The sequence below is a fragment of the Helianthus annuus genome, chromosome 12, assembly GCF_002127325.2.
Source record: "Helianthus annuus cultivar XRQ/B chromosome 12, HanXRQr2.0-SUNRISE, whole genome shotgun sequence".
In the NCBI taxonomy this organism is placed as follows: domain Eukaryota; kingdom Viridiplantae; phylum Streptophyta; class Magnoliopsida; order Asterales; family Asteraceae; genus Helianthus; species Helianthus annuus.
In genome coordinates this window covers 100073668-100091604 of record NC_035444.2, presented here as the reverse complement: position 1 = coordinate 100091604, position 17937 = coordinate 100073668, and the positions used below count along the sequence as shown (strand labels likewise).

The 17937-nt window shown below is 40.9% G+C and overlaps 1 protein-coding gene across 1 annotated transcript; it reads right to left on the bottom strand.

Moving 5' to 3' along the window:
• Positions 1–1572: 1572 nt before the first annotated feature.
• Positions 1573–2196, bottom strand: LOC110893518 (cold shock domain-containing protein 3-like). Its single transcript, XM_022140624.1, has one exon. It carries the CDS (start codon positions 2194–2196, stop codon positions 1573–1575), a length of 624 nt encoding a protein of 207 aa, XP_021996316.1.
• Positions 2197–17937: the final 15741 nt, after the last annotated feature.

Sequence of the window (17937 nt, the reverse complement as noted above, 5' to 3'; positions counted from 1 at the left end):
AAACGTACCCGTAACTACGTTCGGTCCTGTCGTGCATCTCGGGCTCCGATCACAAAAGCTTTCCCGCAAGCTTGGTTTTCCTTAGGGCAATCCTTCCTGAAATGCCCTTTGTCTCCACAACTTGGTTTAAGTCAACGTATTTAATATCGGTCTCTCTCCTTAGTTAGAGATTCGGGACACGTCTCAGTTGACGTATTCAATATTGGTCCCTCTCCCTAGGTGGAGATTTGGGACATATATCGTCTGATAGTTGGACGAAAATTTACACTTTCTCAACCACTCATTGGTGGGAACATGTGCTTTTAGCCTTCGTCTATTGAGCAATCAAGAGATTTGTTTGATATGGCAGGAGCAATAAATGTGACCATAATATTTGAAAGAAGAATGATGAAAAGGGCTCCATAAAATCAATGAGTATTCTTATGGCAGTGATATTGCTAAAATATATTTAGATGCTTACTATTAGTCGATATCAATACAATATGATCGTTAGGAGATCTTAGAGGTTCCATGCATTAAACCTTCATACTGGTCAGGCATGAAAGCAATCTATATGAAAGCAATCTATGAGACACACTAAGATACTGCCAATCACCATATGGTGCGTTTATTAAACTAAGTTCGGCATTTATAGTTGCTAAAAATCATTGAAATAAAATCAATGTTATACTTCAGATGGAGAACCAACTGGCAAGATTTGCCGGATTTATATAATATAATTTGGAGTTAATAGTCAAAATGGTCCCTGAGGTTCGCTCACTTTTGCCACTTTAGTCCAAAATCCAAAATTTTTAAATCTGGGTCCCTGAGGTTTGCATTTTATTGCCAATTTAGTCCAAATTTCAAAAACCCCCTATTTTGACTGTTGAAAGCTGCTTGTTTTGTCCTTTTGTGCAGGGGCATTTTGGTCATTTTTTAAATTTCATTTATTGTAAATTCATTTAAATGTTTAGTTTTTTTTAGCAATCCAGATCAACTCTCTCTCTCTCTTCTCTCTCTCTATAGCAGCACCACCACTGCGACCTCCTCCCTCTCTCTCTTCTCTCTCTCTATAGCACCACCACCACCGCCACCTCCTCCCCCTTCTCACCACCGCCACTCCGGCGTCGTCCCATCCAACAGTCACACCCACACCTCCTTCCTCGTTTACCGGCGACCAACGTCGTTTTCCGGTGACAGCCGACACTCCGATTTCAGGCCTACACACACGTATGTTCAGGAGATCAGAGAGAGAGAGAGAGGAGAGATGGTTCGAAAAGATGTATTGTTGACCGTTTACCAACTATCTCGACATAAATTCATGAGTTAATTGCACGAATGGTCCCTGTGGTTTCTCATTTTTTCACCTTTAGTCCCCAACTTTTTAAAATTACACGTATGCTCCCTGTGGTTTGATCTTTTGTTACTCGGATAGTCCCCTGAGTGGATGTCTGTTAGTTTGTTCAGTTAAGTTGGTGTAAAATGACTTAACTACCCTTATCATTTAAAATACGTTCGGAAACCTTGATTTTCTCCGTAAGTTATCAAAAAGAACGGATGCGAAGTGTTGGTTTATAGGAAACATACCCATAACTACGTTCGGGTCCTGTCGTGCATCTCGGCTTCGATCACAAAAGCTCTCCCGCAAGCTTGGTTTTCCTTAGGGCAATCCTTCCTGAAATTCCCTTTGTCTACACAGTTGTAGCATCCTTGCCCTTTTCCATTTCCATTTCCTCCCTCGTTATTGTTACCATTTCCACCTTGGTTCATGTTTCCTCTCCCAGTTCCTGCCCAGCATGTTTCTTTACTGTGCCCAACTTTACCACACTTGTCGCACTTAACCTTCATGCAACGGCCCACATGATGATACTTGCACTTATCACATTTGGGCTTGGAGCATGCATAACTTCTACCACCAGTTTCGTTGGTTGCCACAAAAGCTTTGGCACCCCGTGGTGGGTTTACTTCCCTTCGTTTATTAGCATAAAAGTTGTCATTGTTTTTGTTCACGCGCATACCCTTGTTGGAGTGTGAAAACTTTCGCTTCCCACCACTAGTGGACTCTACGTGAGTCTCCTTTTTATCTGAACCCTTTGCAGGAATCTTCTTGATTCTAACCGCCTCCTCAGTGAGGCTTACGACTAAAGTAACAGCTTGAGTTATGGTAGTGGGATGTGACGATGTGACTAAACTCCTGACCTCGGGGAAAGACCCCATATGTATCGTTCGACTCTCTTGAATTCCGGAGTAACCATATAAGGAACCACTCGTGATAAGTCGTGGTATCTCTGGGTGTACCCCATAACGTCAGCACCTATCATAGCAAGGTTCTAAATTCTGTCTCCAAATTTTGCAGTTCAGCTCTAGAACAATATTTCTCCTCATACGTTCCTTCAGTTCCTCCCATGTTAACCCATAGGTTGTTGCGTCTCCCAGAGTTTGAACATGAAGGTTCCACCAAGTCGAGGCTTTGTCCACAAATAACCCTGTAGCATATACCACTGTCTGTTCGGGAGTGCATCAGCTCATGCGGATAGTGGAATCTGTTTTCTCTGTCCAACGTACAAACGCCACTACACCTCCAGTACCATCGTAATTGAGAGGCTTGCAGTCGAGAAATTGTTTGTACGTGCATCCTGAAATGTTGAGCAGACAGATAATATAAATGAGAATCATGAGAACGCACGAATAGAATAGGAAATGAAATATTCAAGTTGTTATAAAACAACTATCTGTTACCATTTGTGGTGTTGCCACCGGATGTGCCTCCCTGAACTTGTCCACCAAACCCGCCAGAACCGTCAATCTGTTCAATGCGGTTGGCCTCATACTAAGCAATAGCTTGCGAGATTCGCTCCTCAAGGAGCTAGTTCAAGTCCGCCTCCGTAGTAGGCATAGGGTTTGGGGTGTTGCGTCTAAGGTTTCTTCGTTTCGGTGCCTTAATCTTCCAATCACAAGTAACAAATGGGTTAGACAAATATTTAATAATAATATTGTTGGCTAATACATATATATATATATATAACAATATATAATAATCATCACATCATCCAATCCATCATCAATCCACAACAACCAAACATGCATAAGATAGACAACAATGTGCAACTAAAGAAAGGCATAATACCGAGTTTTTATATATATTCGACAAACTTGATACATTGTTTTGTGAAAGAAAACAGAAGGACACAGGGCTACATCACCCCGGTCGTACAAGTTTATATACATAAGTGGCAAAATCTTTTCTTCCACATTGTTCTTCGTTTGTCTTCAAGTGTCGCAACTCGTACATTGTTTATATCACCTTTTCAACCACTACCATTGGTGGGAATATATACTTAAGACAAAGTCTTTTATCATGGTCTATTTACTAGTTGTCACACCCCGATTTCCACGTGTATCACCGGTGGGCCCGGTGGGGGATTACCGTGACGTAGTTGGCAACAATATAGTCAAACCACAATATATGAATGCACAGCGGAAGCATAAAGATAAATATGATTCAACCATTTACTGTAATATCAAATGTATCACAAGTAGTTGAATAGTATCCACAGGAGGGATCAAAATAAACAAAAATATTGTTCAACAGATAAGACATCAAGCTTGCGAGACTTCTTAAGATGCTAAGGAGCTATTGCCAGCCGATTACGTGTAGTACCTGCACTTAATCTTTTTGGGAAAATACGTCAGTTTACACTGGTAAATACATTCAACCGACACTTTTGTAAAATGTTTATTAAAATTGATTTGAATGCACGAGGCACAAATTCTTTTATAACTTGGGAAAGTTATTTAAAATTATAATCTTGTGAACGAATTACATGTTCCTTCTATGCGTTCAGTAGCCCGGATCCTGTCCGGGTTAAAGATCAATAGACACACCACATTGCGTAAAACCGAGGTGGGTAAACCATCGGCTACGTCTTTTAATAATATAGACATAATACCGGGTGTACGCCTACACCCGACTGTCAAGGTCGTGGCCATTTCTTCGAATGATGCCAAGGATATCCGGGACATGGTCATTAACCCCCCAAAGGCTTTTAAGTAACAAGACTGTTTAAATGAGCCGATCAAATTATTCAATTAACCACCTAAGCGATGGAAGATTTGATGCTCAATCAAGCGGTATTTTATATACCGTAACCCAAGCCCGTATAAGGGAAAATAAGTTAAAAGTATTTACCTTTGCAAGTATTGTCCTTAATCAGTTAAATCACAGATATCTTTTACTGGGGCTCCTTATTCTGGAACGAAGGTTTTAAAAATAACCGATTAGAATCCTAACGGGTCTTTATATTAGCCGTAGCCTAGACCGGTTAGTTTCGAGGGATAGATACGGTTTAATCGCGTGAAAGGCGAAAACCGAGAATGGAATGTGATTCTGAGCCAACAAGTTCGGAGACTTATTTTATATGGGTTTAATATTCACACTCTGGATTTTGGGGTCAAAATGATGTGGTTTGACCCGTATCGGCTAATTCATGTAAACTAGTTACATAAGCCGAACCGTGCGCGCAATAGGCGCAACGGGTAACCGTAGGAGTCCTACACTGTTTTCCTAAGTCAATATACTTTAAAGAGGTTGTGGTATCAGTAGGATACCTTCCATAATGCCCGTAACAAATTTTAGTTCATTATACGCCCCGTAGGGGTTTTCCGGTCATTTTAAAGACTTTTAAAGGGATTTCTGAGTTCTACAGGAAACCTAAGTTTCCCGATCAGTTTAATAAGTGTAAAATACTTTATTTATTAATTAAAATCAGTAGCAACTGGAATCGGGTCAAAAGACCTTGTAGAACTCAAGTTTTGGCCGAAAAGGGCATATTCGATATTTACCGAACCGTAGCCATAACCGCAGGTTATGAGCAGGTTAAAATTAATTAAAAATCTTCAAAATCCCAAAATATTATTTTACTACAGTGGGTAAAAGTTTTGGTGACGAAATCTTGGTTTAGGTAGGCGTTATGCTAATTGCGCCGTTTATTACAAAAGTTTCTTATAAATGCGCTATTTAGCATAACTCCCATTCTAGACCTCGGATTGGCGTGAAACTTTAGGGACATGCTTAGAATTTAGTAAGCAAGGTTATGGTCCCTTCACGTGTCCGAAATACTCGTTTTATTTTAGAAAGGGCGTTACGGTCAACTTTTTAAGTAATTAACGGAAATGCGTAAAAGACTCGGACAAACAGCGAACCGGTCACAGAGGGTGATACCATCACGTGACCTGGTCCTAAGAGAGTCCTAAGGCATATCTACATTGTACTAACACGGGTCAGAACTGAAGTCAAAGCAAAAGTCAAACTTTTGCGACATTCGGCTCCGAACCGGGTCCATATAGCAAATGGCCGAATCACACGATTTTGGACAAGTTTATATATTTAATATCATGTTTTATGAGTGTCTAAACAGGTTGCATAGCATCTATATTACAGATTATGCAAGATTCGCAAAAACGACTTTCTGTTGACTTTTTAAGCATGCGTTTGACTCAACATTTGAACTAGTTAGGGTGGTGATCAGGGGGAACCCTTTTAGAGGTTTATTACCCACATAAATACCAACACATAACTACTTTTGATTCGACAATTCACTAAACCATTCGTGATTTATCGCAAAGTCAATCGTTAGTTACGACGGATTGACTTTTAGGCTAAACTAAGCAAAAACAAGGCCATAGAAGGTTTGGCATACTTACAGAGACTTGTGCACGACTTGGGAATGTTAGAAGAAAGCTTGGGAGCTTGAGAAATGAGCAGAAGGTGTGTTTTGAAGTGTGATTTAGTTGTGAACCAAGCATGCTTATTTATAGTGCAAGAAAGGCCTCTAGATCATCACACATCAGTCTACAAGTGAGTATGGATGATGGGCAGGTGGCCCTTGATGCTAGGAGGCAAGTAGAGGGCACCCATGCCTCACTTATTGCTCATTTGGTCGTTCACTAGCTCAAAAGGCAAGTCTGTCCAAACATTCTGCATCTGGGCGTCTCACGCGGCCCGCATGGAAGAACCATGCACTTTTTACGCGGGCCGCCTGAATTTTAAAATCAGACGCGTTCAACCAGGAGGCTCGCGGCCCGCCACAACTTAACCCAAACCTTTACGCGGCCCGCGAGAGGTTGGTTTTTCAGGATTTTTAAATCTTTTGTAATCATGACTAGAATCTGGTAATTAATAACGAAATCTTCTGTAATTATTAACCTGACCTTTCGGGTTTGAAGGGGTAACTTTGCGATTTGGCCCTTGATTATTTACAACTAAGGGCCTCGTGTTATTTACCCGCATTGTTAAGTCCCCGGTTATCTTGTTAATTATTCGGAAAGCCTTGACTTTCATTGTTGACGCTTTTAACCCTTCTCGTACGAATTTGATCATTACTTTCTCGTTTTAAAACGGAACTTCGCGGAATTTATACAGTATATTCTAGTGAGCGTATTTTACTGTTACAAAGCCTCGGGTACGTCAAAGGGTCACTCAGAGGTATAATTAAACATGTTGACACAGTTAACCCCCGCAACTCGTAATCTCTCACTTTCTTCCGCGTTTCGTTTCCGTACGATCCATGATTTATTCGTTTGAAGGTACGAGCATCGTTTAGGGTTACTATACAGTATACTTACCCTTGTTTGACATTTATAACCCTCGAATTTACACACTTTCAAGGTTTGTCAACATTAGTCCTTTATTAAATATTAAATGCCACGTGTAAACTCAAGACACATGTCAATACATTATTGGACACAAAATTTCGAGGTGTTACATCCTCACCCCCTTAAAATAAATCTCGACCTGAGATTTACTCAAACAAATAGGGATATTTCTCTTTCATCGTGGATTCAACTTCCCACGTGAATTCGGGACCTCTCCGGGTATCCCATTTAACCTTAACTATTGGCACATGTTTTCTTCGGAGCTTTTTCACCTGTCGGTCTTCAATCGACAGAGGCTTCTCCACAAACTTCAAGCTCTCATCTATATGCACATCTGTATGTGGGATCACTAATGATTCATCAGCGAAACACTTCTTTAGATTGCAGATGTGGAGCACATTATGAATTCCATTGAGCTCTTCTGGTAAGTTCAATTTATAGGCAACTGACCCGACCCGTTCGATAACCTCAAAAGGTCCTATGTATCGCGGGCTCAGTTTACCCTTCTTACCGAAACGCATCACCCTCTTCCAGGGTGATACCTTTAGTAACACTTTTTCACCTACCTCAAAGCAAAAATCCTTACGCTTCGGATCAGCGTAACTTTTCTGCCTATCACGGGCAGCTTTGAGACGTTCCCGAATCTGGACAATCTTGTCCGTTGTCTCGAAAACTATCTCTGGTCCTGATAATTAGACCTCTCCCACTTCCGCCCAACAAACAGGCGATCTACACTTCCTACCGTATAATTCCTCGAAAGGCGCAGCCTTTATGCTGGTATGGTAGCTATTGTTGTAGGAGAATTCGATTAGGGGTAGGTTCTTATCCCAACTACCACCTAAATCGATAGCACATGCTCGCAGCATGTCTTCTAACGTTTGAATAGTACGCTCACTCTGACCGTCTGTCTGAGGATGGTAAGCCGTACTGAAGTTCAAACGTGTGCCCAAAGATTGTTGGAAACTCTTCCAGAAATGTGACGTGTACCTAGTATCCCTATCAGAGATAATAGATACAGGTATGCCATGTAAGGCCACAATCTTATCAACATACAGCTGGGCTAAAGTGTCGGAGCTATAAGTCTCCTTAATGGGTAAGAAATGAGCTGACTTAGTCAGTCTATCGACTATAACCCATATTGTGTCGTTTCCTTTGCTCGTTTTTGGTAACTTGGTGATAAAATCCATTGTTACACACTCCCATTTCCATTCAGGAAGTTCAGGTTGCTGTAGCAAGCCAGATGGCTTTTGATGCCCAGCCTTGACTTGCGCACAAGTCAAGCATTTGGCTACATAGGCGGCTACAGACTTTTTCAAGCCTATCCACCAATAGTTTGCCTTTAAATCCTGATACATTTTGTCTGTTCCAGGATGGACAGAATATTTGGAACTATGGGCTTCCTGGAGGATAACATCTCGTAGTCCTCCATAAATAGGAACCCATATCCGCCCATTCAACCTCAAAAGTCCATCCTTGTGAAGAGTTAACTGCTCCTCAGTTACTCCCAACTTCTCTTTAGGATAATTAGCTTCCAACACAGCCTCTCGCTGCGCAGCTAATATCCTTTCAATCAAGTTATTCTTTACTTCCATTCTCCTAGCATTGATTCGGATGGGTTTCATCCTTTCTTTCCGGCTCAGGGCATCCGCGACTACATTCGCTTTGCCGGGATGGTATCTGATCTCACAATCATAATCATTCAAGGTTTCCATCCAACGGCGTTGCCTCATGTTTAGCTCCTTCTGATTGAATAAATGTTGAAGGCTTTTGTGATCTGAATAGATCACAAACTTGATTCCATATAGATAATGCCTCCACAGTTTTAGTGCGAATACAACGGCACCCAACTCCAAGTCATGGGTGGTGTAATTCTTTTCGTGCACCTTTAACTGTCTTGAAGCATAGGCAATCACCTTGCCTTTCTGCATGAGCACACACCCCATGCCGGTGTGTGACGCGTCGCAGTAAACTACGAACTCCTCGGTACCTTCTGGTAGCGTCAACACAGGAGCGTTGCTCAGCCTTTGTTTCAAAATATCAAAGGATTCTTGCTGCTTAGGGCCCCAAACAAACTTTTCCTTCTTCTTGGTTAGAGAAGTTAAGGGCGCAGCAATCCTTGAGAAATTCTCAATGAATCTCCTGTAGTATCCTGCCAATCCCAGGAAACTACGGATCTCTGTGGGCGTCTTTGGCTCTTGCCAATTCATGACCGCCTCTACCTTAGCGGGATCCACCTGGATACCACTCCCACTTACGACATGTCCAAGAAATTGGACTTCTCGTAGCCAGAATTCACATTTAGAGAATTTGGCATAGAGTTTCTCGCGATGCAGCAATTCGAGAATACATCGTAGGTGTTTCTCATGGTCGGCTTTATTCCTTGAATAGATAAGAATGTCTTCGATGAATACGATGACAAATTTGTCCAAGTACGGCTTACAGACGCGATTCATGAGATCCATGAACGCAGCCGGTGCATTTATGAGCCCAAAAGGCATCACTAGGAACTCGTAGTGACCGTAGCGAGTCCTAAATGTTGTTTTATGCACGTCTTCATCTCTGACCTTCAGCTGATGGTAGCCCGACCTTAAGTTGATCTTCGAGAAATAGCTAGCCCCTTGCAATTGATCAAACAAATCGTCGATCCTTGGCAATGGGTATCTATTCTTTATCGTGACTTTATTAAGTTCACGATAATCGATGCACAGACGCATCGATCCGTCCTTTTTCTTCACAAACAGGACAGGTGCTCCCCAGGGAGACGAACTAGGCTTGATGAAACCTTTTGCTAACAGTTCATCCAGCTGGGTGTGACAACCGGTGATTTACGGCCCTTAATTACGTGATTAACAGGTGATTAACGCATTAATTAATAGTGTTTGAGACGCAAATTAACCTAATTAGGCCTTTGGAGTGCCGAGGAACGTCTGTACGACTTTACAGTGCGCGAACGGTGGTTTACAGAGAAACCTGCGAAACGTTAAACGGCAACGGATTGAAACCGAATAGAATACTGACAACGCCGACGAATATTTAATTTTTACGATATATTTTAGCTCCGTAATGAAATTTTAGTAACTACCGTCGAAACCGGATCGAAAAACGGATTAAAGACGGCAACGATGTAATTCTTTCGCGATTATTACCGTAATCGACGAACGGGCGTGCAAACAACGACTACCGACCGTAGTTTATTTATTTTAATACTAAAATTTTATCTTTTGATGTTAAACAGAGTTCGGGATTTGACAACGGGTCTCGTAGGAATTACGGGCCACTTACGAGATGGGCTTGTGGGCCCTGGGCCCAAGCCCAAAACCCGCAAGCCTAAACCTGCACATAATATATTAGATCTTTACTGCAAGATGTTTCTTGTAAATCTGTCCCAAAATCACTTCAAGATCTACAGAAAATCTTACTAAATCCTAACAAATCTCTACAAAATCTATGCTAAATCTCTTGAAAATCTATACAAATCCTAGAAAGATTTACATGATCTCTTCAAGATTTATAAAATCTTTACAAAAGATTTTTTTTATTGTACACATGATCTTACAAAGATCTCATATACCTCTATAAAATACTTGTGTGCAACTAAATAACACACACTCAAAATGAAATTAGAAATCTATCCATCTCCCACAATTACTCTCTCCCTCTCGATCTCTGCTAAGAGCACACATAAGATCCACTAAAAACCATACCCCTCTCACTTTTGATTCCACACACAGACAACAACATCCACAGCCACTCGACACCCTCCTCCCCCTCTACCGAGCTCCGGCCGACGTTCCACCTGCAACAACGCCCCCCCCCCCTTTTTTTTCGTCGGTTAAAAAGACACCACCACCCGACAGGGGTGGTGAGCGGCGGCTGTGGAGTATCAGCGAGAGAGAGAGAAGAGACAGAGAGATAAAGATCGAGAGAGAGAAACAGCAGGATGTCCGTTCCGGCAACGATCCGCCGCTCGCGGCGGCGGCGGCGACGGAGGAGACGGCTGCAGAGCTTCGATGACAGGTTTTTCCGGTAAAACACCCCCGTTTCTCATTAATTCTTGCAAAAACTTGAAGATGATTATGCTGATGATGTTCGGTTCACATTTCAGGACATTTTGGGGTTCCGGGTCATAGATGGCTTTGGGTCAGGTTCGATCGGTCAACAAGTCAACAGATTCGGAGTTTGGTTTAGTGTTTGGCTCAACTCGGTTTGACTCGGTCAACCGAGTCAACTCAGTCAACAGAGATGTTCGGGACAGATTCGGTTCGGTCAGGCGGCTCGGGTAGGCGGTTCGGTTAACTCAGTCAGCGAGTCGATTTGGGATAAGACAAGTCCACTCGGTTTGGTCGGTTCGGGTCAGGAAACGGTTCAGTTGACCCGGTCAAACTCGGTCAAACTCAGTCAACTCAGCGAGTTGACTCGGCCAGCTCGGCTTTCGACACAAGAAGATGGTAAAGCTTTTACGGCACAATACATTTCATTATTCTCATAATCTTATTTATTTCGTGAACGAGCTCGAACCGATACAAACTAGTGCTTAATTTACATTTTGTCGCTTTTACGAAAATTATACATATTGATATTGAGAATATTGTTGAGTTTGACAAAATATATCGACACGTGGTTGTCGGGGGCGTCCAAGAACAGAGGAAACTCTGCCCGTTTTTCGAGAAAATCCGCAAACACAAAAGGCGCTTTATTATAAAACGAAACTATCGGATCCAAACAACCTTCTATGGAAACAAATACAAACATATACTTACTTTCGACGACATTATATAACCTACAAAGCATGTTTATAACATTTTGACAAACCGCTTTACAAAATAACAAAACTTGATGGTTTTATAAAATAAATATATTCAGTTATATTTATTTCCAAACAACGAACAACTCGGATTCTTTTCAAAATAAATATAGTTATATATTTATTCCAAATATCGTGCAACACAAATTCTTTTACAAAAATAAATATGTTTTATATATTTATTTTCAAACATAACAACTCAACGATTCCTCTATAAGATAAATATAACTCTTCATATTTATTTTATACGCCTAAACGGCATATACGTATATTTTTGACAAATATACACAAGACGTGATATATATAATACAAGTTATTATATATTATTTTCATACGAAACACGATATATGATACGAGTTTGTTATATGATATTTTCATAGAAATATTCTTTTATACACGTATGACTACTCGAGACGGCTAACACACTTACAACGATATATTTATATATTTTTATATAAATATTTATTTATTTTAAGTCTCTCGGAAACTAAGTCTTTTTCAAGACTTATTAAATTGCTGCTGACATTAAACGAGACTTAACACGTATAACCTAATCATTTTCATTAAGTTAACAACTTAAGTCAAATCGTTCAGTTAACGATTCGGTAGAGCTCGGTAACACGTAGTTACCGTTTTTGCTTAGAAACTTATTAGATATTCCGTGTTAGGAATATTGTAGGATGCACGCTAGCGAGTCTCATCTTGGAAATTAGCTAGCTTTGCACAAGGAACATTCAGGCGAGTTCATAACCCCCATTTTTTTTTACTGTTTTACATTTTTGTAAATGTTTTCGGGGTGGAAAGACATGCATGTTTTTCAAGGACATACAAAGTTTTGAACAAACGCAAAACTCGTATTTCTAAATCATATCACGAATGGATTTCGAGGAACTCAAATGATTTACGAAAGGTTTATACTAAACATACCGGTTTTTACAAAACAAATGCTTATTTTCGAAATGTGAATGATTTTTCATAACTAAGGAGTCAGCCTTAGTGGCTGGGGAGGTTCAGTCAGGGTGGCTGGGGAGGTTCAGTCAGGGTGGCTGGGAAGGTTCAGCCAGGGTGGCTGGGAAGGTTCAGTCAGGGTGGCTGGGGAGGTTCAGCCAGGGTGGCTGGGGTGGAATATATGTTACAGTAATTACGAATACTTTTTACATGGTATGGTTAGCGTAAGGAGGGTTACTATTTAGATCATGTGAGTGGGTAGGCGGGAACTGGAGGCCATTAATCCTCATTGTAGGACCGAGGGACGTAAGCGGTAGATCTATCTGGGTGTAGCGAGCCCAATCCCAGGCCCAGCAGAACGGACCTTGGGGTGACTTTGTGCCCAACGCAAAATCCGCTAGGTTTGAGTCTTCCTACTTGCACTTCACACATATCAATGGCCTTGCAAACCATTGGTGATCTCTTTTTCCTTATTTGCTACATACCGGGGACTTTTATCGTACACACTTACAAAATGCTTGATTTATGCAAAATAAAAACCATGTTTTATACAAATTCAAAGTATTGGATTATACGGGCATAGAGTCAAAGTCAGGGTGGGCATTGACGGTTATACATACTTTACAAATACATGGTTTTACGATCATAGATCGTTACAAATACAAAGTCCTCATATAACTGGACAAGAAAATGATTTTTAAATTCGTTTTCTCGATACCATTTCGAAAACCGGTTATTCCAAAGATTTATTTCAAATCTTTCACAACTCAAAAGATTTATTTCAGATCTTTTACAAACAAACTATGAACTCGCTCAACTTTATGTTGACTTTTTCGCATGTTTCTTTCTCAGGTTGCATTTCTAAGACAAGGCACGGTTGGAATAGGAGGACTATGAAGAGTCGAGTACTTAATGGGCGTTCAATTTCTAAAAGACTTAGATTATTTGCTTCCGCTGTGCAATGAAGATACCATTCCAGTCACGCCAAGGCTCTGATAATTTCGGGGTGTGACAGATTGGTATCAGAGCTATAGGTTACAGCGAATTAGGTTTCTATTTATATACCTAGGCTCTAACCTCACCTTTCCCCCTGGGGACTTAGATCATCGAGATGAATACATACAGAACGCCTAGTACTCGAATATGGTCTCCGGCCGTTGCCGAAAAACAAACAGTCAAAATATTGTTTTCAAACATACGCTATTATGGTATTTCATACACGGTGCATAAAACAATTACATACAGTACACAACACTCTGAGAGTATAGGAAACATGCATTTAAGACCTTCGGAAAAGGGAATTCAGTCTGAGAGGCTGGAAGGATAGTCTAGTGGGACTAGGAGATTCAGTCTGAGAGGCTGGGAGGATAGTCTAGTGGGACTAGGAGATTCAGTCTGAGAGGCTGGGAGGATAGTCTAGTGGGACTAGGAGATTCAGTCTGAGAGGCTGGGAGGATAGTCTAGTGGGACTAGGAGATTCAGTCTGAGAGGCTGAGAGTATAGTCAAGTTCAGTCTGAGAGGCTGGGAGGATAGACTAGTGGGACTAGGGGAATTGCTTGATTGCTTATTGGTGACTAACATGCTTATTTGATTATATGATCGATTATTTGTGCATGGTCATCACGTAGGAACCGCGAATATTAACTCGGGTACACACTATTATCCATATTGTCTATGATATTTTAACTTCCCGAGCAGGCAACCTACGCATAACAAAACGCTAGCGCACGAGAATACATGGAACTCAATTTTTACGTCAACGGATGTCGGGGTACATCACCTTCTACGTGGTACACGACGCTAGTGCACAGGGATACGTGAAACTTAAGCTTACACCAACGGAGGTTGAAGTATGTCACATACGATTATCGAGGCGAGGCCTTTGAAAAGACGCGATGGCGCAATTCAACGACGATGCTAGATTCCTGTAACCAGGAGAACTAACGGCCAGGAAATGACAACTTGTCACGCGATCCCGCAACGACACGAATCACTCCAAGGGAAAGACGTATGTCTCCACATCCCCCTATTTCGGTTAACGACGAGTACGCTATGTTCGACATTCCGTGGTAATGTCACTTAACAACCGAATATCACACGCAACCCCGGGTAAAGTCCTCAAAATTTCTTTTGTTGAAATTTCGACTTTCACACTTACTGAGTAGATTTTCGTATCTCTACTCCTCTTAATGGTCATTGTGTCACGATCATTTCTTTCAGTATAGCGAACACTAATTGCTTGAGTTCTTGGAAAAGTTATATGTTACACATGCATCGTTTGCTACGCATGTGGTTTCGTTTCGAATAAGCGTTTCATTAAAGTTCAAATATTGTTTCGCTAAATCTAATTATCGATTTGTGATTCGAATGACCCACGTTATTGTAAATGTTGGCTCCTTTATTATCAAGTCAACACATTTTCTTGAAAACTTCTTTTCTCTTCAAATTACACACATGGTTTTCGTCGTCACCATGCCGAAATTTCCTTTTTGGAACATATATATTTTTGTCAGATTGCGCTAAAACCAAGTTCAATTGTTTGAACTTGTCCATTACACATATTCATTTCAGAGCATCATATGATGCATTGAGGGCATCATATTCAAAATTCGTTTTAACAAATGTTTTATTTGTTCCGAGTCGAAGTAAACTTGTTTGACATTCGACTCCACTAAATTGTTTGTTGATTTCGACACCTTGTGGTGGTATCTTTCACTTATTTGAAGCTTGCGCTAAACTCGTTTAGACATCTCATGCACGGGTTTAAATGTTTACTTATTGATTGCTTTAAATCCGCTTTGATTTATCATAATTGAAACAGTCTTAACACAATCGTGTGATAAGACAAGGGTACACAAAATTCATTTCATATTCCGGTGTACCTCCTAACGGTCCTTTCAACATCGATCGACTATCTTACGATATTCATTGTTTCTTCGTCTTCGATCGAAAACATTATCTCTTTGATATTGCATTTTCAATTGAAAATTCTATGATGTCATTACTGCACATTCATTTGACTTCAAACACGGTGAAATTGTTTGATCACCGCTATTATTGGATTGTTTAAATCATTACGACACCTTGTGGTGTTGGTACAAACTTGTAGCTTGGGCTAATCATGATCGATCGTTTCATGCAAAACACAGGTGATACTTGTTCGATCACCGGTATTATTGAATTATTTCATTCATTACGACACCTTGAGGCGTCGGTATAACTTGCAGCTTGTGCTGATCACGATCGAGTGTTTCATGCAAACTTTTATATTTGAGATTGTTGATTTTAAGTTCATCCAGTGGATGTTATTGTTTCTAGAACTTGTCTACATGTTATAAACGTTCATATGGAATTCGATTGGTCGAAGTTCCTGCTCATTGTTGGATCCTGTTAACTAAGTCACACTAGTGACTATATCAATACATCTTGTTTCCCTTGACATCAACTTTTGAAACACAATTCTGAAGAGATAACATAGTCTAAATTTCGAGGACGAAATTTCTGTAACAGGGGGAGAATGTGACAACCGGTGATTTACGGCCCTTAATTACGTGATTAACAGGTGATTAACGCATTAATTAATAGTGTTTGAGACGCAAATTAACCTAATTAGGCCTTTGGAGTGCCGAGGAACGTCTGTACGACTTTACAGTGCGCGAACGGTGGTTTACAGAGAAACCTGCGAAACGTTAAACGGCAACGGATTGAAACCGAATAGAATACTGACAACGCCGACGAATATTTAATTTTTACGATATATTTTAGCTCCGTAATGAAATTTTAGTAACTACCGTCGAAACCGGATCGAAAAACGGATTAAAGACGGCAACGATGTAATTCTTTCGCGATTATTACCGTAATCGACGAACGGGCGTGCAAACAACGACTACCGACCGTAGTTTATTTATTTTAATACTAAAATTTTATCTTTTGATGTTAAACAGAGTTCGGGATTTGACAACGGGTCTCGTAGGAATTACGGGCCACTTACGAGATGGGCTTGTGGGCCCTGGGCCCAAGCCCAAAACCCGCAAGCCTAAACCTGCACATAATATATTAGATCTTTACTGCAAGATGTTTCTTGTAAATCTGTCCCAAAATCACTTCAAGATCTACAGAAAATCTTACTAAATCCTAACAAATCTCTACAAAATCTATGCTAAATCTCTTGAAAATCTATACAAATCCTAGAAAGATTTACATGATCTCTTCAAGATTTATAAAATCTTTACAAAAGATTTTTTTTATTGTACACATGATCTTACAAAGATCTCATATACCTCTATAAAATACTTGTGTGCAACTAAATAACACACACTCAAAAATGAAATTAGAAATCTATCCATCTCCCACAATTACTCTCTCCCTCTCGATCTCTGCTAAGAGCACACATAAGATCCACTCAAAACCATACCCCTCTCACTTTTGATTCCACACACAGACAACAACATCCACAGCCACTCGACACCCTCCTTCCCCCTCTACCGAGCTCCGGCCAACGTCCCACCTGCAACAACGCCCCCCTTTTTTCGTCGGTTAAAAAGACACCACCACCCGACGGTGGTGGTGAGCGGCGGCTATGGAGTATCAGTGAGAGAGAGAAGAGACAGAGAGATAAAGATCGAGAGAGAGAAACAACGGGATGTCCGTTCCGGCAACGATCCGCCGCTCGCGGCGGCGGCGGCGACGGAGGAGACGGCTGCGGAGCTTCGATGACAGGTTTTTCCGGTAAAACACCCCCGTTTCTCATTAATTCTTGCAAAAACTTGAAGATGATTATGTTGATGATGTTCGGTTCACATTTCGGGACATTTTGGGGTTCCGGGTCATAGATGGCTTTGGGTCAGGTTCGGTCGGTCAACAAGTCAACAGATTCGGAGTTTGGTTTAGTGTTTGGCTCAACTCGGTTTGACTCGGTCAACCGAGTCAACTCAGTCAACAGAGATGTTCGGGACAGATTCGGTTCGGTTAGGCGGCTCGGGCAGGCGGTTCGGTTAACTCAGTCAGCGAGTCGATTTGGGATAAGACAAGTCCACTCGGTTTGGTCGGTTCGGGTCAGGAAGCGATTCAGTTGACCCGGTCAAACTCGGTCAAACTCAGTCAACTCAGCGAGTTGACTCGGCCAGCTCGGCTTTCGACACAAGAAGATGGTAAAGCTTTTACGGCACAATACATTTCATTATTCTCATAATCTTATTTATTTCGTGAACGAGCTCGAACCGATACAAACTAGTGCTTAATTTACATTTTGTCGCTTTTACGAAAATTATACATATTGATATTGAGAATATTGTTGAGTTTGACAAAATATATCGACACGTGGTTGTCGGGGGCGTCCAAAAACAGAGGAAACTCTGCCCGTTTTTCGAGAAAATCCGCAAACACAAAAGGCGCTTTATTATAAAACGAAACTATCGATCCAAACAACCTTCTATGGAAACAAATACAAACATATACTTACTTTCGACGACATTATATAACCTACAAAGCATGTTTATAACATTTCGACAAACCGCTTTACAAAATAACAAAACTTGATGGTTTTATAAAA

Excerpts from the sequence above, each read along its gene's own strand:
- LOC110893518 (XM_022140624.1), bottom strand. The coding sequence starts at position 2,196 with ATGGGGTCTTTCCCCGAGGTCAGGAGTTTAGTCACATCGTCACATCCC.